The sequence below is a fragment of the Drosophila sulfurigaster genome, chromosome 3 (genome assembly GCF_023558435.1).
Source record: "Drosophila sulfurigaster albostrigata strain 15112-1811.04 chromosome 3, ASM2355843v2, whole genome shotgun sequence".
Classification (NCBI taxonomy): Eukaryota; Metazoa; Arthropoda; class Insecta; order Diptera; family Drosophilidae; genus Drosophila; species Drosophila sulfurigaster.
This window is the reverse complement of record NC_084883.1, coordinates 37,593,974-37,614,920: the sequence shown is the minus strand read 5'-3', so window position 1 is coordinate 37,614,920 and position 20,947 is coordinate 37,593,974. Positions and strand designations below refer to the sequence as shown.

General features: G+C 38.0%; 6 protein-coding genes across 6 annotated transcripts in view; 2 read left to right on the top strand and 4 right to left on the bottom strand.

Moving 5' to 3' along the window:
* Positions 1 to 177: 177 nt before the first annotated feature.
* On the bottom strand, positions 178 to 3,511 carry LOC133841783 (phosphoacetylglucosamine mutase). The gene is made up of 3 exons (XM_062274512.1): positions 3,233 to 3,511; positions 645 to 2,088; positions 178 to 587 (listed from the first exon to the last, which is right to left on the bottom strand). The coding sequence occupies exons 1-3, from the start codon at positions 3,331 to 3,333 to the stop codon at positions 489 to 491; spliced, it is 1,644 nt and encodes a 547-aa protein (XP_062130496.1). The 5' UTR covers positions 3,334 to 3,511; the 3' UTR covers positions 178 to 488.
* A 307-nt stretch (positions 3,512 to 3,818) lies between these two features.
* LOC133841779 (transferrin 2) lies at positions 3,819 to 7,782 on the bottom strand. The gene is made up of 7 exons (XM_062274504.1): positions 7,591 to 7,782; positions 6,822 to 7,249; positions 6,624 to 6,757; positions 6,404 to 6,564; positions 5,815 to 6,341; positions 5,589 to 5,753; positions 3,819 to 5,524 (listed from the first exon to the last, which is right to left on the bottom strand). Exons 1-7 carry the CDS (start codon positions 7,649 to 7,651, stop codon positions 4,460 to 4,462), a joined length of 2,541 nt encoding a protein of 846 aa, XP_062130488.1. The 5' UTR covers positions 7,652 to 7,782; the 3' UTR covers positions 3,819 to 4,459.
* Positions 7,783 to 7,790: 8 nt separating this feature from the next.
* On the top strand, positions 7,791 to 8,189 carry LOC133841790 (uncharacterized). The gene is made up of 2 exons (XM_062274520.1): positions 7,791 to 7,859; positions 7,925 to 8,189. Exon 2 carries the CDS (start codon positions 7,929 to 7,931, stop codon positions 8,073 to 8,075), a length of 147 nt encoding a protein of 48 aa, XP_062130504.1. The 5' UTR covers positions 7,791 to 7,859; positions 7,925 to 7,928; the 3' UTR covers positions 8,076 to 8,189.
* Positions 8,190 to 8,331: 142 nt separating this feature from the next.
* On the top strand, positions 8,332 to 9,354 carry LOC133841785 (phosphomannomutase). The gene has a single exon (XM_062274516.1). The coding sequence runs from the start codon at positions 8,497 to 8,499 to the stop codon at positions 9,256 to 9,258; it is 762 nt and encodes a 253-aa protein (XP_062130500.1). The 5' UTR covers positions 8,332 to 8,496; the 3' UTR covers positions 9,259 to 9,354.
* Positions 9,355 to 9,705: 351 nt separating this feature from the next.
* On the bottom strand, positions 9,706 to 13,828 carry LOC133841787 (uncharacterized). Its single transcript, XM_062274518.1, has 5 exons — positions 13,824 to 13,828; positions 13,088 to 13,160; positions 12,629 to 12,718; positions 10,776 to 10,802; positions 9,706 to 10,702 (listed from the first exon to the last, which is right to left on the bottom strand). The coding sequence occupies exons 1-5, from the start codon at positions 13,826 to 13,828 to the stop codon at positions 10,040 to 10,042; spliced, it is 858 nt and encodes a 285-aa protein (XP_062130502.1). The 3' UTR covers positions 9,706 to 10,039.
* Positions 13,829 to 13,960: 132 nt separating this feature from the next.
* Positions 13,961 to 20,947, bottom strand: part of LOC133841784 (uncharacterized) — a 36,807-nt gene continuing 29,820 nt past the window's right edge. Inside the window, exon 4 of the mRNA XM_062274515.1 lies at positions 13,961 to 14,044. The gene's annotated coding sequence lies outside the window, so the exon portion shown is untranslated. The remainder of the gene's footprint in view (positions 14,045 to 20,947) is intronic.

Below are 20,947 nucleotides of genomic sequence, written 5' to 3'. Positions count from 1 at the left end.
TGCGCACTGTTATAGCTTTACAGCTGCTTAAAAAGATGATGAAATTTGGATCTGGTTCCTAATTCATTGAATGCTCCGATAACAATATCATCGTGACCAGCTGATATGTGGCGCGCAAATTATAAATATTTGAATTTCTAATACTATTGTATATATCAAATTAAAACAGCTTACTGATTTTGTTTTTGTGAGCATTGTTGGGACATCAAATAAACTGGTATTTTTTATTAGAATCTATAAAAACAATCAATTCAACGAATACGACTATTTTATAAATGCACTTGCAAGTATTACACTCTGAGCTTACGTTATAAAAAAAGATATAATTATAAAAATTTTGCTAAGCTCGTTGGGGCTAAATGCGAAACTGCTGAGTGGAGCTTAGGATGACAGAAACATATACATATGTATGTGTATATATATGTACAAATGCCAGAACACATTTAGATTCATAGAAGCCTTTGATTTTTTGTCTCCACGATTTGTGACTACAAATGAGCATTGCTTGGATTGACTAATTCTGGCCCAACTCCGCCAGCAAGTCGTTGCACCAATCTTCCCACCTCGTACGCCAGCTGTTGCACATCCTACAAGTATAAACAAATTTATTTCAACTGCTTTAGATAATTAAAATCACAACTTGCCTCTTTGGTGGCGGCCTCAGCATAGACTCGTACAACATCCTCAGTTCCTGAAGGACGCACAAAGGAACGTCCTCGCTTATAGTTTGCTACGACCTTATTGATCTCCTCCTGCAGCCCCTGGGGTTCCACGCACACACGTTCCGCATCCGTGGTTTTGATGACATTTCTATCCTGAACCGATATTTTCAGCTGCAGGTTGGGCAGATCATTGTAGGCCGCACTCCAATCCTTAACATCCCAGCCCTTATGGTTCAATATAGTCTCAACCAACAGCATATCGGAGATGGCATCGCCAACCGTTTCATTAATGAGATCGATTATCAGCAGCAATGACTTGGCATCCTCATTCGTCTTGGCCGCTTCGGCAATAAGGCTCTTGGCGCTATCGCTAAAGACAATTGTGCCATGTCCATTGGCCTCAAAATAAACACCCACATCATACTCGAGAGCCTTGTGATGCAAATGCTTGACACCCGTGGATACACACGATACTGGCACCTTAAGTTCATTGATAATGTAATCTGTGGATGCGCCATTCGCATACGCAGTTTGCACAAGGCCAATGCGCAGATTGAGGTCACAGCGTTTAATCTGCTCCATAAGGTAGTCAGCGACCAGGGTGGCAATGCGATCGCCATCCAGCAGATGGAACTGTCCCTCGTCGTCCGTGTAGAAGTAAACCACACGATCGGCATCGCCATCGACGCTCACACACCGCGTAAACGGTTCCACATCGGGCATATTAACGGGAACGCGTTGCTTCACCTTGACATGATCGGCACCGCAATCCTCATTGATTTTGCCAGTGCCAATACCTTGATTGATGACCGTTACAGCGAGCGAATTATTCATTCGCTTGATGAACTGCAGCATTTTCCTAGCACCAACACCATTAGCACCATCGTAGATTAGGGAATTGCGATAGTTGCCATTCTCGACGCGGCCATTGCGTAGCTTCTCAAAGGAGGAGATAAGCTTCTCGTAGTAGCTCTCTTCCGTGGGCTTGCCATAGGCCTCCTTTGTGTTCGCGGCGACGACAAAGAAATGCATCATTGGAGTTGTGACAATGCCAAACTCTCTGACATTGCCTTTGAGAGCGATGACGCCATCGGCGACAGCTTTGAGCAGACGTGGACTGTGGTAGCGATTGTCCATGCCAACGTAGACATATGAGCTGGATGTCACATCGATATTGTTGTCCTTGATGATCTGGCCCACATGCTGCTCCAATTCCTGATCACTGACATTCACTAGATCTGTGGCGATTTTCTCCCAGCTGGACTCCAACATTTCTCCCTTCGGATCGATCAGTTTAACGCCATTGTCGGGCTCCGGATTATGCGAGGCTGTGATCATCACACCAATCACGGCACCTTCCCGATAACGAGAGCGCAGTGTGGCCAAAACACCCATTCTGAACATGACACTGTCCAAGAACTCGGCCCTGAAAGAGTAAAACAAAATATTTAGTCAGAAAGTAATTGGAAACTATGCTTATAAGAATGTTCACATTGGTTTACAATGTCGTGTTGTTGACTTCGTCACGATCTTTTAAATATCAAGTTATTTATAATATATACATATATACAAGTTAAGTATAGGACACTTCAAGATACTCTCTGATCATTTTAAACATTACTAAAAAGTATACTCAACCCCCATAAAATTGTGTCCTCAATATATGCTTAGTTTTCGGATAGGTAACTAACCGTAATCAATTTTTCAGGAATTATTAAGATTAAATTTGTCTAATGTTTAGGGTAAATAATTTAGATTGATGTGTATTGATATCGGAGAATGTTATAATTTAAAGCTATATTATAAAAATGTCAGAGCAATGAATATATTTTAATTTGTAATGTTTTTTTTTTTGGTAATAATTAAATAATTAAAAATGTAATAGTTTTGAATCTATAGTATTTATTATAAAAAAATTGAATATTCCAATATATCATGTTTATTTGTTCAAAAAGTTCTTCATTTTGAATTAAGGCTTTATTTGATTATATTTATAATATTTATTTTTATTTTCGTTAATTTTTTGCATGTTAAATAACTATTTGCACTTGTGCTAAACTTATAATAGTTTACTTATACGTTTTTACCCCAAAAATGATAAAAACACGAAAAGTAAAAGTTCAGCCAGCATAAAAGGGAACATGGAATTAATCAATGAGGAAATTTCAATCATAAACTACAAACATGTGTGCGGGTAGTAACTTCAAAAACAAAGATAGATGGATGCATCTACACATATGTAGGTAGATAGGCTCCATTTATTTGCGTTGGTGTGTATGTTAGCTATCTTTAAATGTGCATGTCGACTGATAAAGTGTATTCGTAAGAAATGCTATAAATAGTTTCAAATGCCAAAATAGTGCAGCCAACCAACGTCTTACTCATCTTCACCACTCCCAAAAACACACCCATACAAATACAAACACCCCATATAACAATATCTGTGTGTGTGGGTAATGCATGTATGAGTGGACCTACAAGTAGCCCAAGCTAAAGTACTTGCATTATCTACTTGTGTACATTCTTTGTTGGAATTATGTGCATGTGTGGGTGCACACCAATAGACTCACTTGCCGCGAAATCCAGCTGTTCCATACTGAATGGTCTCCTTTGAATTCTTTGGATACATTTCTCTCGCAAAGGCGTAAACGGTCCGCAGATTGATCGACATTTTGCAATAACTTGTAATACTACTTGACTACTTCAATGTGGCACTGAAAAATTCCGCTGTTTTTTGTTGCTGCAGCTGCTGTAGTCGCGATGTTTAACCGGTTGAAAAAACGTATTTCAGTGTTGACGCTGTTGTTGTTGTACTAAACTACTCTACAAGAAATACACCATCGAAAAGCAACGCGTGTCAGTGCAAGCGCCAGCTGTTTCAGCGTGACCGCAGCTCCAATCTTCAAATATACTGTGCACCTCGAGAAATATACTACTTACCACACTTCATGGCCACACACCGAATTAGATAACAACCACACGGCGCGCAGTTGGTGAATTCATTTGATTTGAATTTTCTTTGTCCATCCGAAACGTAAAACCACGAGTTAATACTCTGATAACAAGTCAGAAAAACAAAACGAGATATTGTAAAATATTTATTTAATGTTCCTTGTGTATAAATTTGATCGTTTATAAAAAACTACACTTTCGATGTGTAAATATAAATATATTTGAGAATGGCTTGTAAAAGTTTCATTTAACATAAATGTATGGGACGGAAAAATTGTACGCTTCGACTTAGTAAATTATTGTTAACAAAACTGTATACCTATTTGTAATGTCATGTCTTACGATTAAGCTAGTTTACATTTAGAGTACATTGTATTTCGCTTGGCTGACAATTTAAAAGGCAATTGATTTAATTTCAATTAAACATTCGAGATTCACAATATTAAACAATCTTGTACTCAGGACGGATATTAAGGCACTATATTCTACATTTTTCTTTTGATAGCAGTTTTGTCTATCCGTTGCACGTTTACTTAAATAGCTGCCAAAAAGCTTATAGTTGATATGTGTGTAAAAGATTCGTAATAAATAATTGAAGAGTTACGAGTCTTATCAAATTTAAAAAAACATGTCTTTAGCTATTGAAAAAATATTCATAGTGTTGGGCTATTATCTGTCAGTTTTCTGAATAGTAAAGCTGCCAAAAAGTAGTATTAACTACAGCTTGTAGTTGATGTAAAAGAGATTCGTAAAAGATATTCGAAGTGTTAGAAGTCTAAAATTATTCGGATAGTTTTATCCAGTTTGGAATGGTTGTGTGAAGTTATGAAACACGTCGCTAGCTATCAAAGAAAGGTTCTCAGCGCCAAAGAGCTGGTCAACAGCAAGATTAATGAAATTGTCATTTGGGCTGCGCCAGCATAACAATCTGTAATGCGACGAGCTCTCATAAAATTGCTGCCCAAATACGTATCATAGCGACGACTCTCCGGTGGAATAACTTGCAACTGTCGCGTAGCATCTTGGAAGATTAAATCATAGTGTCCGATGGGCGATGAAAACATACTGAAACTGAAGGCATCCACATCCTTACGGCCATATAATTGTTGAGCATAGGTTAGGAGATTGATATAGGCATGCAGCTGGGTTTCATTATAGTTGGTACCGCCACGAGTGACGACAGCGTTCGCCTTCACCTTGCCCAAGTTGCATCGCTTGTAGTCTTGTAGCTCGGCGCGTGTACCATCAGTGCACAGCAATTCGAAATCATCATTGAGAGCATTTCTTGCCCACCATTCCTTGCGTTTACCGCCCGTGCTCTCCATCACAGTCGTGTGCTTCATAAAGGCCACATGACCGCCGCCTTCGACGAGGCAACGGAAGGCACCTGTGTGTCCATAATAATCCTCTGAAGCATCACGACGACAGTATCTATAGCTGGTACCGTGGCACAGATCGCACATGCTGTCATAAGGCACACCCGTGTTATATTCACTGCTTATTGCGCCTGGCACACACGATTTGGTAAAGTACTCAGCAGCAGCACGAACGGAATCACAACCATAGGGGCGTATCCATCCGTTGGATATAAGAAATGCCATCGGATATGTCCAGCCAGCGGCAGTATTGATTCCCGTGTGGCACGTGTTCTTGCCTTTCAGATACGTAAGCTCGGTGTCGGGATCTTCTTCTTTGGCCACAGCAACCACATAGTACTCTGGCTCACCCAAATTGTACACCTCCGACATGAAGGGAATTAGATCGTAATTTAAGCCACCAGTATACACATCGCCGGCATCAAACACAGAGATGTCCGCTTTGCCAGTTTGAATCAGTTGCATGCAATTGATGTGCGAATGCATTTTCTTGCAGATAAGCTCAGGTTTCAATATCTGTGCCTTCAATGCAGTCTGTTGACAAAGAAGAAAGCGTGTGAAATAATTATGGCAATTGAAACAATAGCTTGTAACTTACCCGCATTTTGATACATTTTTCCAGCTCTTGCTCAGAGGTTACGCAGAGTGTCATTGCAGACACGGGACATTCACGAATGCCATAGACATAGTCAATAGATTTTTGCAGATATTTCTTAAAAGACTGATCATCCTCTGGGAAAGCAAGCAAACCTTTCGATGCATCCTACAAATTGAAATACATAAATTAAACATATTGTAAACACAAGAAACTCTTTGATAAATACCTGGAATAATAAATTGGAGCCTTGGTAACGCTTCGATTCGAATATGCGGAACTTTTCGATAGGAATAGACCCATTGACATCCAGTTGATTGCGTTCAGTGCTAAAGCTGCTGTCCAATCGTTCATTACGATAATTCTCATCGAAGCGACTGTAAGGATTCTGGTTGCCATTTCTGCCATATGGGTTGTTGTTGCTTTCATATTGATTGTTGTAACCACCACCATAAGGACTAGGATTGTTGCGCCACTGATCGCTGTTGTAGTTATTGCTATTGCTGGAATCGTAGTTGGTGTAACCGACGCCAATCGGTTGCTGCTGGTTTGGATCGTCACGTGAGGCATCCGAGTAAAGTTCGGTAACTCGCTTCAAGAACATTTGGTATTGCTTTCTATCGTGATAGCTGCGCGCTGATGACGTGACAACGGCATCCGAAGGTACCTGACCCCAGGAGCACTGACGATACTCGCCGACGGGCACACGACGGCCATCAGGACACAACAACTCAAAGGAATCAGGCGACAGTTTCTCTGCAAAAGCAAAAATCATTACATTTTAAATATAAACTAAGAAAAACAGTTGTTCAACTTACTGTATTCGACTGTTTGCAGCATCTCCGAGACTGTTGAATGCCTCAAGAAGGCAACTTCACCTACATCGAGCAGACAGCGAAAAGCGCCATCGTAGCCATAGTAGGGATCAGCAGCTGAGCAGCGTCCTCCAGTGATTTTGCCAGTACACAACGCGCAAAGTCTTTAAGAATATAATATTATTATAACTATCTTCATATTAAAGTTGATAGTTTCACTCACTTGTCGGAGTTGTCGCCAATGGGATTGTATTTGTCAATCAGCGAATAGGCAGCGCAGGAGTTATTGAAAAAGTTGGCAGCGGTTTTCACCTGGTTGTTGCAGTCCACAACTTCCATGGCACCATTGTGTTGCAGCTGCAACAATGTATAAAGAAATGTTTTATTTGCAATATAAAGCAACTTAATTGACTTTTCTTACCGTATATATGGGCACAATCCAACCAGCCAAGCTGCCCACCCAGGGGAAGCAAGCACGCTTATTGCGCAAATGACGCAGCTCGGTCACATCAGGCAACGTATTCTTCTTAACCACAGCTACGGAAAAATATTCAGAGAAGCCGCCCTCTAACTTTTCCTGCATAATGGGCACCAAAGAGTTGTAGCGACCCGCTGTAAACACATCACCAGCATCAAGTGATGTTATATGCGCCTTTTCGCGATCCAACGCATGAATACACTCATCAGCGCTATAGGCTCTGAAGCAGGTGAGATTCAAGTAGGCTTCATCAAACAATTGGAAATCACGTTCGATAGCAACCGTCAGATTCTGGCATTTGTATTGCTCCTCCAGGCTTTTGGTACACCAAATAATATTTTTCGTTTTGTGCTCATTGTAGTGATGTTGTGCTACAATTAATTGAAAACAATTCATGAAAATAAACACTCAAGGGAGGCGTCAACACTTTGAAGACACTTGTGGTGTCTATATGTATATGTATGTGTGTGAGACTATATTGTAGGAATCACAATTACTGCTTTGTTAATTCAAATCAGAGATCACAATTAAACAGTGCGATATATGTAGTTAAGTTTGTTTGGTTATTGAAATATCCTTGTACTCCACTTTTTAGAGGAATTCATTCAGAATGTTTGAGCATCACATGCACACACACAAATACATATGTACACACTCAATAACAACGCCCAATGTTTAGTCAGCGAACTGTGAATTTTAAATAGCCACTTACCGTTTATGACGTTGAACTGCAGTGCGCATAATATGCTTAAACTCAACAAAACTCTCAGCATTTTCTTACTAATATAGAACAATGCACATTTATTTATTCGTTAAAAAGCTGCTGTAATTCACGAAAATAAAATAAATTAATGAGTTAAAGAACGGCGACACGCCCGCAGTACATATTAATCGATTGTGTCTATCGCTTATCGAAAGTCCATAGACACAGTGTTGATTTCGATGTGCTGGTATTTTTTAGACAATTTCGTGTCCAACCAGGTGTTTTGTTTTATAATAGTCAATTTAAATAACAATTTGTAAATGAAATAAATTGTGTATTTTAGTGAAATGGCAGTTCTGCGAGGTTGGAGATTTATTGGCTTTGTGTCCTGCCTAGTTGGCGCTGTTGGCCTGACGCTGTACCCGGTTGTTGTGGACCCCATGATAAACACGCAAAAATATAAATCATTGCAAGAGCATAACAGAAACAAATAAAATGTACACAAAAGCGGTTTAAGTGTATTTTGTTATTATAATGTTAGCATTCGTTTCCATATGATCATAAACAATTCACGCAATAAATGAAAACAGCTGTTTTTTGAACCGGCATTTGCATTGTGTATTTATTTATTTTATAACCAATGTGCAAAACACTTTGTAAGTATTAACAGTGGTACATTCCAACGTTTAACAGCGGTGACCTGTGCTAATGTATTGCATTTCAACAGTTTACAGTGTTTATCGTCATTCCAGTAGAACGTTAACAGCACTGCTGCAGCTTGATTATCAATCACATAATCAGCTGACGCCTGTAAAGTTGCGTACACACAACATACGTGGTCGTTTTTTGCGGCAAAGGTGTTTTTCTGTTACTTTTCCTGTTCTGTCTGATGCAAAATACATTCCAATTAAAAAAATGTCGCTGAAACGTAAAGATATCTTGCTGCTCTTCGATGTCGATGGCACCTTAACATATCCTCGCTCTATGGTCGAGCCTGAGTTCGAGGAATTCTTCTACACAAACGTCAAACCACGGGCAACAATTGGCATCGTTGGCGGCTCCGATCTGGAGAAGATGTTTGAGCAGCTCAATGGCAAAAAGATATTGAATGAGTTTGATTTCATCTTCCCAGAGAATGGTCTTGTTCAGATCGAAGCTGGAAAAGAAGTCGGAAAACAGAACATCATACAGCATTTAGGCGAAAAGACCCTACAGCGATTCATCAACTATGTGCTGCGTTATCTCTCTGAACTTGAGCTGCCAATTAAGCGAGGTACGTTTATTGAGTTCCGCAATGGAATGATGAACGTCTGTCCCATTGGACGGCAATGCACACGGGAGGAGAGGAACATGTTTGCTGCCTATGATGATGAGCACAAGATCCGAGAGAAGATGATTGCCAAGCTTAAGCAGGATTTCGCTGACATTGATCTTACGTACAGTATTGGTGGACAGATTAGTTTCGATGTCTTCCCACACGGCTGGGACAAGACTTTCTGTCTGCGTCACATCGAAGCTTATCACAACAACTTCAAGGAGATTCACTTTTTCGGCGACAAGACTGATCCTGGAGGCAATGATCATGAGATTTACAACGATCCTCGAGTCAAGGGTCATAAAGTTGCCACTCCCAAGGACACCCAGCGTATTCTTTCCGAGATTTTAAACATTCAGTGAACAAATCTTTTGCATTTTCAGAATGTTGTTAAAAAATGTATTCTTGTATTTTTACAAAAATCAATAAATATACAATGCTGTTTGTAAAACAATTAATAGTTTATTCTCAAAGATTCTCTCATTCAAAGTTCAAGAATTCTATAGGATGTTTTTTTTTACATAGCACAATATTTAGGCATACAGGATTCTTATTTACTATTTTGTGTAGATTTCTCAATGGGATTTTGAATTGCGATTCCCAACAATTTTATAGCCAATATACTTTGTTTTAGTAATGAACATTCTTCTTTCATTTTGGATGTAATTTTCTTAGATAAAGGTTTAGAAAATGAAAATTATATCGTCAATCAAATTATTTATCTCCAAATGTGTATATATAGATTATTCAATTCTACACTCAATAGTTAGTTAGTTAGAATATAACAGATTTTAAAGATGGTACAATATTTACTCACAACTCAAATGATTGTAATCGCCATTTTTCTAAAAGGTTATTTTATAAAAATATTTAATTTTCATTCAACTGATATTTTTTTTTTAAATCCTTATTAATGAAAGATTTGAATTCAATGTGGCATTGAACTGCTCTTCGTAACACTATATAATTGTTAATGAATTCCGTACGTGATAATAATGATTATAATGAAATAGAATCTACAGACAGTACAATATTCAATTGATTTATTTTAGTAATCGTCAATTTCTCAAGAGATTCAAACTTAATATTATAGATTTGTAAGATTAAAAAAAAATGCGAATGTTACTTTTTCTTTTTAGAACATTAAGGTTTCATTGAGTTTCGTCCATTGACTGACCAATTGGAGTCAAAGCCACAAGCTGAATCTGAATCGGAATCAGCTGTCAAGGATGCGCCACCAATAGTTTTGGGTGCACGTATTTGATTGGGAGTCGTGGGCATGCTGCTGTAGCCGGAGTTAAGATTGGAACTGGAATTGGACGAGCAGATCGAGTCTCGTGGTGAATCAGTCGCATTCGAAGCATATGACGAACGTTTCGAGGATCTATAACGTTTCGATATAAAGTCCACCGACTTTGGTGGTGGCATTAGATTCTCTGAGCGTTGTGTGATATTGTCAGCTGAGCCCCAGGATTTGTGCACAGCATCGTAGATATTGTGGTTGATGGGCACACTCGAACGGGAGCCAAGGATGTTATTCATCCCGTAGGGTACAGTCGCCGATGCTCTCTGATTCTGAGAGATTCGATGATCCCGTGTCGTACCATTGACAGGATGATGATGACGCTGATGAGGGTGACGGTGAGTTCGCTGGTGATGGCGAGTGGCTTCGGTTGCCGCCCCATGGCCATACGGATTCATTCCACTGCCATTGCCCACTCCCAAGAAGTTGCTGAAGGCTTCTGTGGTTTTCTTTACTCGAACATTCAGCGATCCAATCCGCAGGAAGCCCAAATCTTTTTTCGACTGCAAAACAAATTAAACATTATAATTATAATTATATATATTTCAATAAATTAACTTCACGTGCTTGACTTACTTGTTTGCTTTTTTCTCGCTTTGATTTCTGCAAAAGTTCATAAGAAAGAGAGAATTAATTAATTAATTGCTTAAGAGAGACAGCTGAACATGCACATGCTCGGCAAAATAAAAATGAAATAAATGCAACCCAGACAATTTGATAGCGTTTTTTTTTTGCTTTTGTTTTTCTTGTTTTTTACAAAGACAAATGATTGTGCGATTAACAAAACTCATTAAAAGAATAACTTACCAAATTAAATGCTAAGTATAACAGGCATCAAAATCAAATGCTTTTAAGTAATAAAATATAAACTTAGGAAAACTACAGAAAAAAATAGCGTAAGTTTGAAAAAAAGCTTAAAACATAATATAAAATGGGATTAGTGCAAAATATTGAAAATCGAACAAAATCATATTAAAGAACGCTAATTGATTGCAAGCAATCCAAATCGTTAGTGAAGTCAACCTGCCTCCAGGTGCCGTTGTGTCCGCTGCTGAGTTGCATCGCTTGAATTTCTACACGAGTTGATTATGAAAATAGAAATAGAGGATCCCCATTTTTTTTGTTTTTTAGACAATTCAGAGAACTTAAATACAACAACAAGGATTATTTAACCAGAAACGTTGGCCAAGTTAATAAAGATTATCAGAACATAGAATGCAATGACAATTGAAATTGTGTGTGGAATTTATGAAAAATTGATCCATGTTGTGAATTTCCTTTATGTGATTTTTCAGGCACTCGCATGCAATTTATTTTTAGTATTGCCCTTTTAGTAATAACACATTAATTATCATAAAATTATTGTTATTCATCGCCGTAGTCTGAAAATGTTATGTAAAATTTGAATGTTAACTTCCGTCTTTTGAAGCAGTGTTGGTAAACGCGCGACTGTTTGTTGCCATTCAAATGCTTTTGCGCGAAGCTTAATGTAACGGTAATTTAAATTGAATAATAGAATTAGAATAATATTGTGCAACTATTATTATGCTAAAAGGTATATTATTTCTTTTTACTTTATTTTCAGAGCTGCTTTCATAAATGCATGTACTATGTAAATATTATTAAAAATCTATTTGCTATTCTGTTGCTTCATTAAATAAGTTGTAAAGCATGCAAACTGAAGTTGTATTCCTTACGTGCGTTTAATAAGTACTCTAAGTTATTGCAGAAATATATATTTGTTTTGATAATCACTTTGTTGGTTTTACCATTGTGCCAGTTGTGTAAACATAACATACATAATAATTATATAGTAGTAGTAGTAGTACTGGATGTATAAAAGTTGTATTGCAGTTGTTGTAATAATATTGTGCAATTAGCAAAAGCTTTGTTTTTATAGTTGATAATTACACAAAAGGTAGTTGTTTAGCACATGCTTGCTTTAATTGACTAAGTAGTTGGGTTAGTAACAGGATCTTTATATGGTCGGCTTGCACCGGCAGCGGACCGAAAAGTTTTGCGCAGAAAGCTCTCTTTGCGTCGAGCACTGCGAGCACTTGCCATCGACACTGGTCTCATCGCCTCCTCGTTGTTGTCACTGGCACCACCATCTTTTCGATCCGAGTCGGAGTCCTCGCTCACATTTTTGAATAGCAACGATTGCACCGATGGCTTCTTATAGCGTCGCGATGGCGATGAGACCAATAGCGATTGAGTGCGTGACACAGTGCCGATGCCCTTGGGGGCGCCACTAACGGTGGCATACCGCAGCTGAGAGCGTTTCTTGCCGCGTGTCAGTGCGCTGTCGAGTGTGCCGCCGCCGCTGAACTTATGATTAGTACCGCTCGAGTAAGTGCTCTCAAGACTCATGGGTCCCAGATAGTAGTTGTGGTTAGGCTCCATTTGGAAGAAATGGTTTTGATACTCACTACTACAGGTTGAGGCTGAGACGCTCGGTCGTTGACGACTATAATCCAACGGCTTGTTGCCACTCCAATCCATAATGTCACGATTGGCCTCTGGAGAAGCAAAGATTATTAAGGTTAACATTATTGGTTGTTAGAGGAAATTATTATATTGCAGATTAATATATAATATAATAATCTGATGTCCACTTAGATGGATACTGTAAGTTATGATATGTGGAAGATTTTATCTTAGTTTTAATAAATTAATTATCTCTTTTTTATTTTAAAAGTATTTTAATATCAAACAAATTTGAAAAATAAAGAATTCAATAAACTCTAAGATCATGGTTCAATATACTCCCCGAATTGGGGTTTACAATAAACAACAATTGATTGAAGACCAAATTATTCTATGAATAAAAGATTAATTTTTATACAATATATTACTTTCATATACATTTAATTGAATCATATACTTACTGTATACATTCCAAAGAAGTTCATAGATGTTTTGTCTGCCAAACTGAGTTGCCAAGTGAAGAGGTGTATAACCCTAATATAAAGGATTAAAATAAATAAATGATTAGGAATAAATAAATAATCGATTACAAATGTTGATAAATTAAATGGAAAAAGTCACACAAAAGAAAATACATTAGTAAATATTTGCACGCAAGATGATGTAATATTTAAAGCGAATATTGAATCCTTTTTGTAAATTGCGTATCGAATTGGAAATGCGAAAAAGAGGTTGAGGTAAAGAATAGAATCTAATATGTAACACACATTGTGATTGACAATTCACTTTGTCTCAGTTTTGAGAATGACATTTTGAAACACATTTGAAAGCGAGAAAGAGAATTTAATTTGTTGGGAACACGGCACGGTTCAATTTAAAATTGTGTAAACTCTCATGCATAAACCTAAGGACTTGAGGTTGGGCAATGTTGTGGCACAATTGGATTTGCTCGTCACGATTTGTCACAGCTTGCGACTGACGATGGTCGCTCTGCTCCAGCTACAGCTACAGCAGCTCCTGCTCCTACCTCATGCCTCTCTGGGGAAGGGTTAAAGGAAGCGCTGCAGAGAGTGTGTGACATGTGACGCAGATTTTCGCGTGATTGTGATTGTGACTTGTGACAAGGCAATCAGTTCGTCGCATTCGCATCAAGTATTATTATTAAAAGTGTTTCAATCTATGGCAGGACACACTTACCCCATGCTGTAGTCGACAGTTGTTCAATCCAGTTGGGTATTCGAAAGTGGGGGGAAGATACAAAAAACAGAATAGAAGAGTGTTTCATAATTTATGCATATTATTTTTCAAATTATATAAATTGTAAATTTACCGTTTTGGCATTAACATCCGCCTTATAAGTGCCGGCAATTAGTTTAACCACATCCTCATTGCCATGCTTCGCAGCCCAGTGAAGTGCGGTCTATAAACAGAGAGAGAGAGAGTTGAATACTTTAATTAGCCAATCGCTTAAGTCACATTAAGGCAATATTTATAAGACTGCCATTCAATTGGTAACAAATCACCGATGAAGGGACAAACACTACAATCAGCAGGGCGTCGCTGTTCCAATATGCTGCACTTCACCAACTATTTGTTCGACCATCAATTGCTGTCCACCGTAAAACAACAGACAAAAAATAAAAAGCAGAGCAAAGGAGTGGGTGAGGGGAAGGGGAGATTCAATGCCTGTCCATGAGATGTTACGATATAAATAAATTGGGCACAGAGCGCGATGCAGCCACTGGTCGAAATGCTGAATGCCGAATGGCGAATCGCTGAATGCCGCTTGCCTCAATTATTTTCATGTTAACATAATAATTTAGTAAGGCGCAACGATTCGGCCAACTCAGATAAGCTGAGAAGCCCAAAACTGAAGCTCAAGCTCAAGCTGAAACTGGAACTAAACTGGACTGAACTGCAAGATCGCCGCGAGTGCACGATGATTTTCTATAGAATTGTTTGCCAAGCCAAAGTAAAGAGTCAAAGCCAAAGCCATGTGTTGACAATGAAGACGGTCAGTTTTTGAACAGCGCGGCGACAAACAAGCAGCAGCAGCAGAAGCATCAGAAGGAGCAGCAGGAGGAGGAGGTACAACAAATAGAGTTTCAACCAATTCCCGCGGAGGATCGGTATGTAATTCTTTTCAAGGGAAATTTGTTTCGTGTCTCCCAGTTTAAAGCGATGTGCTCTGCTCTGTGCCCCGGCTCTGTGCTCTGGCCTGGTGGTGGTAGCACACATGGGTTCCATCGGCGTTGCAGATGCAGATGCCGTCTGCTGGCCGGCTTAATGCTGATACTGACATAGCTATTGCTGTCGATGCATCTTAATCTGCACTGTTTGGCATTTAATCTCATCCATTGTCTTAGCATTTCGTGGAGAAATGTTTCACGAACAGAAGCTGCAAACCACCACAAACTTGCGTCTTCGTCTTGGACACAGTCTCAGACTCCACTCGGACTTCAGTCTGACTATCTTATCAACAATGTCAATTGATCTGGCCAATACTTGCATCATTGAAGCCTTATTCACTTGCACAATTGCGGCAGATTCTATGGATTACTGCTGGAAAATCGAATCGGATATGGCTGAGACTATTAATGCCTAAATTAAAATGTATTACCAAAAAAATCGATTGAATTCAGAGTGTAGCAAATTGAGAAGTGAAACTGGAATAACTCTATACAGGAAGAAGAAACCTTATGATTGTTGAACAGTAATTTATCTAAATATAAAGATGAATCTTATTATAATATTTGGAACTCACTGAAGAGGTTTCAAATTATAACTTCTAAAATTTCGATTTCTTTGTTGAACAATTTAATTCATTTTTATATGAGGCTTTTGAAAAACAGACTTTATTTTGTTGATTGATAAATTATTTTTTGAAATACCTTTTCTTTGCATCACTTTTTATACGAATTTTTCTACGATAAAGATGGAGAATCTTTATTCTATGGGTATATTAATTAAATAATAAATTCTTGTTTCCTTGTTTTCAATTATCAATGCACTTAAATTTAAGTGAACATACTAAAAATGAAATTTATTGTAAATTTGTTCTTTGTTGAAAAGATAATAAATTGAAGATGTTTCAACTTTGCAGTTTTTGAGTGCTCAACTAGGATCTATAAAAATCATTACGTATCTTTATTAACTTTCTTAGGTACTACTAAAGTTTTGTAATATTGATATAGTACATTTTTTATGCCAATTCGAATGATCGATGCAAGTTGCTGTTGTAATTTGACACGATATAACAATAGACAATTGTGTTGATATGATTAATAGGCTGTTGATATGGCAATGAAGTTGAGGTGTGAAAATGATTATCGCTTTGTCATATGAGGGACTCGACTCTCGGGGATATTGGAGTTGAGGACTGGTTTTGCATTTACAAATCGTCTCACGCGCAAAGTATCCGTAAGAGTAGCGATTTTGTCCATTTCGTGAATGTCGCTTCTACACTGCACTGAATTGAACTGGACAGTTTGCTGAGATCTCGGTTCTAGAGTGAGAGAGGAGGAGAAGGTGGAGGCTCTTTACATATGGCATGTTGTCCGTCTGCACGTTTAAATTTATTGTCCATTCCATTAATGGTGGCAAGGGACAGGAATTCTGCGTCTCTGACAGTGAAATGCCATAAATTCTTGCGTCTCGTTCGGATGTGGCATTGTGTATTTTGTGCCTCTGCAGCAAGCTTCCAACACAAAACAAAACAGAGCGATTTGCTCTGCTCCACAGAGAGAGAGAGAGTGAGTGAGAGAGAGACTCCTCCAGCTTGGAGCTGTGCTCAAGTCATGGTGGAATCCGACGACATCCGACGGTGTTGGGTTGAGATCGCGCTAAGGAAACCAAAAGGCAGCAAAACGCATTGTACAGGAATTCCAGGAGTATGGAACCTGGAACCTCTTTTGCAAGCTGGACAAGTACTCAGCTTTAGGTTTAGCTTTTAGGTCGTGAGACACACTCAAGCGCTCCTTGTCCTTTATATTTTGTAGTTGTTGTTTTTGTTTTTTATGCCTCACGATCATAAAAGGATGGTCAAAATATTTGTCACTCGTTTTAGTTCCAGTCCAGCAGCAGCAGCAGCAGCAGCCGAGAAGGTGTCACAGCTGGAATCCGATATGGTAAAAATGCGGTAGTATTATCGTATATGTGTGTGCATCTGGATCATGATAATGCTTGAGTAGCCGATGCCGATGCTGATGATTGAAAACCCAGATAACACTGGCCGATGCTAATCTCGCTGACTTTAAAACAAAACCACTTTGCTGAAATCATTGTGTTGGACTTTACAAAGCAAACTCAATTTGCACGAAACTTTTCTTGGGACTACATTCAGTTTGTGCTATCGAAGTCTTGGCAGACCTTAAGATTCAATTATGGGTGGTTTTACTATCCACATTTTATGAAGAATAGCTTTTTTCATTAGAAAGTTTCTCTTTCTTAAATAATTTCAAGCTTCAATTATTATTTCTGATTCTAGTTATCATTCGAATGTTGGGATTCCCTTGAAAAGATATTAAATATATATATTAATAGTTTGCTCAAATCTTTTTTCCTTTTCATATTTTTGTTAGGTTTTGTATTTATTTTGTATTCTATAGTATATTTTCAAGGTATTAGTATGCCAATATACGAAATATAGCTTTTGGTATATTTTATTATTTCTTGGTGTATTAATTGTTGGTATATTTAAACATCTTTCCAATTAATTTGGTACATTGAAAGCTTGCTTACTTGTTATTTCTGCATGTGACAGAAGGGTTAAAAATATGTCTAGATTTAATTACCCTTTTGGATGTTTAACAACCCGAGAAGAATAATACCCCATACTAATATCAAAGTATACGACTCACGATTGTCTAGAGCTTAAGTTAAAGTATATGTTAATAGTGCAAGTATTATTTAAGAGAATCATATTTATGAGTGTCTCATTTAGAATCTTAGATTCTTAAGACGGTGATCAGTACCTTATTAACTTATCATTTAAAAATTTAAATTGAAATATATATTTAATACTTACATACTGCGCAACATCCACAAAGAGTGTGCAAAAACATGTGAAAAGAAAGGTAAAAAAATTATTTAAATTTCATAATGCCAATGTATGTGAAAACACTCCATTAATTAGTTTAATTTGTAGGGAAAAACAAACGTAATTATTGTGGATCTAGTTAAGCTTTATCAGCCTTTTTCTCCACATTAAGTGCTAAATATAGCTCTGAAGTTAGCTGCCATTTCGCTTTAACAATTTAATAACACATTGGCAAGAGACTCAACGCCAATTACGCTGTCCGATCCTGGCAGATGCACTTGTATAGTGAGCACATCCTACTGTCAATGTCTCAGTGATGATCGTCGTAGGACTTGAAAATTGGAACAGTGAGCAAAATTATCGTCCCCTAATGGTGCCAACTATGATAATGAGGGTCATGTGAGCAAGGAATGTGGGCTGGCAACAGAGGCAACAACCAAAACAAGATCGGTTCAGTTTTGCTGGATGCACTGCAGCGCGCCAAAAAGTCGAGCGCCTGCGAGTGCTGTTTTTTTTGTTTTTCAAAAAGAGAAAAAGTCGCTCGAAGGCGTTTTGATCGAAATTCGATATTACGTTGATAAGACACGAAGTTGGCTATTCAGAGTTGGCAGACCAGCAGACTGTGTGTGGACTGGAATCTTTTAAAGCAACTGCCACTGCCACTGCCACTGACATTGCTACTGCTGCTATCCAGAAGCTGTCGTTTTGATCGATCGCCGGCACATGAAAATTGTCATGTTTAACAAGTATTTTGCTGGTTGTAATTAAGGCTGAACCCGGGACGTTCAGTTCCATGCTTGCCTGAGTGTCTGCTGATCGTCAAACTGAATGGTTTTATTCTTTAAAAAGACATTTTAGTAGGTGTCAATTGTTTGTGAAATTCATTTATCACTCGACCAGAGAGTTTGGACACTCGACAATTTCTCTCTCTTTGGCCTGTCTTTCCGCTTCCGATTCGAGTGTTCTAGACCTTAATGTTTATTTAATTTTTGTTTGTTTTTCCCTTCAAATCCAACTAGTTATTAAAGTAATTTTAAATACATGTACTTACACCCTAGTTTCCAAAGTAATCGGTTGATGTGGCGATCCAATTAAATGTGTTTTGGGTGGGAGAAACAAGAGAAGTAGTAAATATGAATTAGAGTCGATCTTTAGTTAAAATTAGGAGAAAATTTAGAAAATACATTTATAACACGAATATAAATTTATTTGATATATGTAAATCCTGAACAATTTCCTGATTGTAAAAAAATCGATAATATATTAAATCCTATGTAGAGAAATAAAATACAAATATATAGAATAGAATTCAACAGATATTTCATTTTGATATACATATGGGAAGAAATTAGATGTTACAAAACTTGCTTATTGATTATATTTCTTTTAAGTATATATCTTATTATAAAAAAGATTTAATATTTATTAATTTTTTACTTTTATATATAATATTATATATTGTGGATCTTTTACTCTGTTGTCTGATTTTTAAAAACTCAAAGTTTTTGATCCTCTGATCCTACTCAACTGAGTCGAATTCTAGGTTACCCTGCTGACAGCTGTTGTCCTTCCAGAGACCTTCAGCTTCAGCCTAAACATCACTTTTTACCAAATGACACTTTAAGGACTCGTTTATCAGATTCGGAAAATCACAAATTTTCCATGTTAATACTCGTAAACCAAACTATATACTTTCCAAAATGGGCACTAAAGTATCCTCGATTAAGGTAAATCAAGCTTGTGTTCTAATTGCCTAGTAAAATCCGAAATCTGAAACACGAGTTCTATCAGGAAACGTGTGTGAGTTCCCAGAGTAATAGAGACAAGCGCATTTAACATGAATGTGAAACAGCAAACAATTATTTTCTCTTTATGGCCTGGAGATGATTAACCAAATTGATTAGACATTACACTAGTTATATATATATTGCCTTGACCTCACAGTAGTATGTTAAATTGCTTACGCACCCCATTGTAACGTGAATGTGAACGTGAACGTTAACAAACTAAACAAGCAAAAAGAAATAATCAACAGCTACGATAAAAATATAAAAACAATAATAATGACAGACACACACAAAAGTCCTCGCTGCGTTTTCTTTTTTTGTTTATCGGTAGAAAACAATCTAAATGATATATTAAGCGCAAAGCAAATAACGCTCTTTTTGTCGCCACCATGCTCAGTTCTCTTTGCTCTTTTCATCTCTGTCTCTCTCTCTCTCTCTGTTTTCCCTGGCGAGTTAAGTTCTCCAATTATGCGGATTATTAATTTAACTGGGTCGCGGCAGTCCCTTTCCCCATGCCAATGCCCTTCACCCTAAGTCCCTTTATCCCCACAATGTTTGCTCGCATGTCTTCGGTTCGTGGCGCGTTCAAAAACCAAATGGACAATGGACTGAGTGTTTGTGTTGCTGTTGTTGTTGTTTTTGTTGTGTTCGTAGCAAGCCAGACCACTGACCACTTGTCGTTTCACAAGTTGTCAAAACTTGTCATTTAACCGACAATGAGCCTTGTTTGCTTTAATCGTGGTTATTATGCGTTCGACTGAATGAATAAGTCCGCTAACCGTTTCCCTTGCCCTCCGAATTATTAATGATACCCAGAGCCAGTGAGTTGGCTATAGAGAAGTGCGTTCGTTGAGTGTTCGACGTCGCTTCGACATCGGCAGGTGCTCGGACTTCATGGGGAGTTGCCTCCTAATTAGCCGGAGTCGGCTCTTCAGGCTCGACATCGAATTTGCTGACAACATGCTTTGCTGACGTGGCAGAAAAATGGATTATTCCTTGCCGCGATAATCCTCAGTTTAGAAATGATGTATCATGATTTACAACAGCAGTAGAAGTTGTAACTCCAATTGCCGCAATTGGTTAACACCCATTAAAACAGCCAGTGTCCTGGACTGCACATGATTCATTTGAATTTTTTTTTGGCATTATGCGATCCATCTTTTAATTGGTTTCCCAACGGCAGCGTGTCTCATTTGTCAATGGGGCAATCGATAAACTTGCAGACAGGTGGAATCCGACGACGACAAGGGTTGTTTCCATTCATTTCTTTTCCTTTTTTTTTTTTTTTTTAGTTTTTATCCTTTCCTCAGTAGATCAGCAACAGGTGATCGTCGCGTTGAGGTGACGTGTTTTTGTTTTGTTATTAAGTTGTTAACTTAAATTATTGTTTCTTTCTTTTATATATGCATTTGCCTTTGGCTTTTAGTCCCCGTCGGCGACATTTAACAGTTCATGCACTTATATGACCTGTCGCAAAACTTATTGTGAAGAATAAA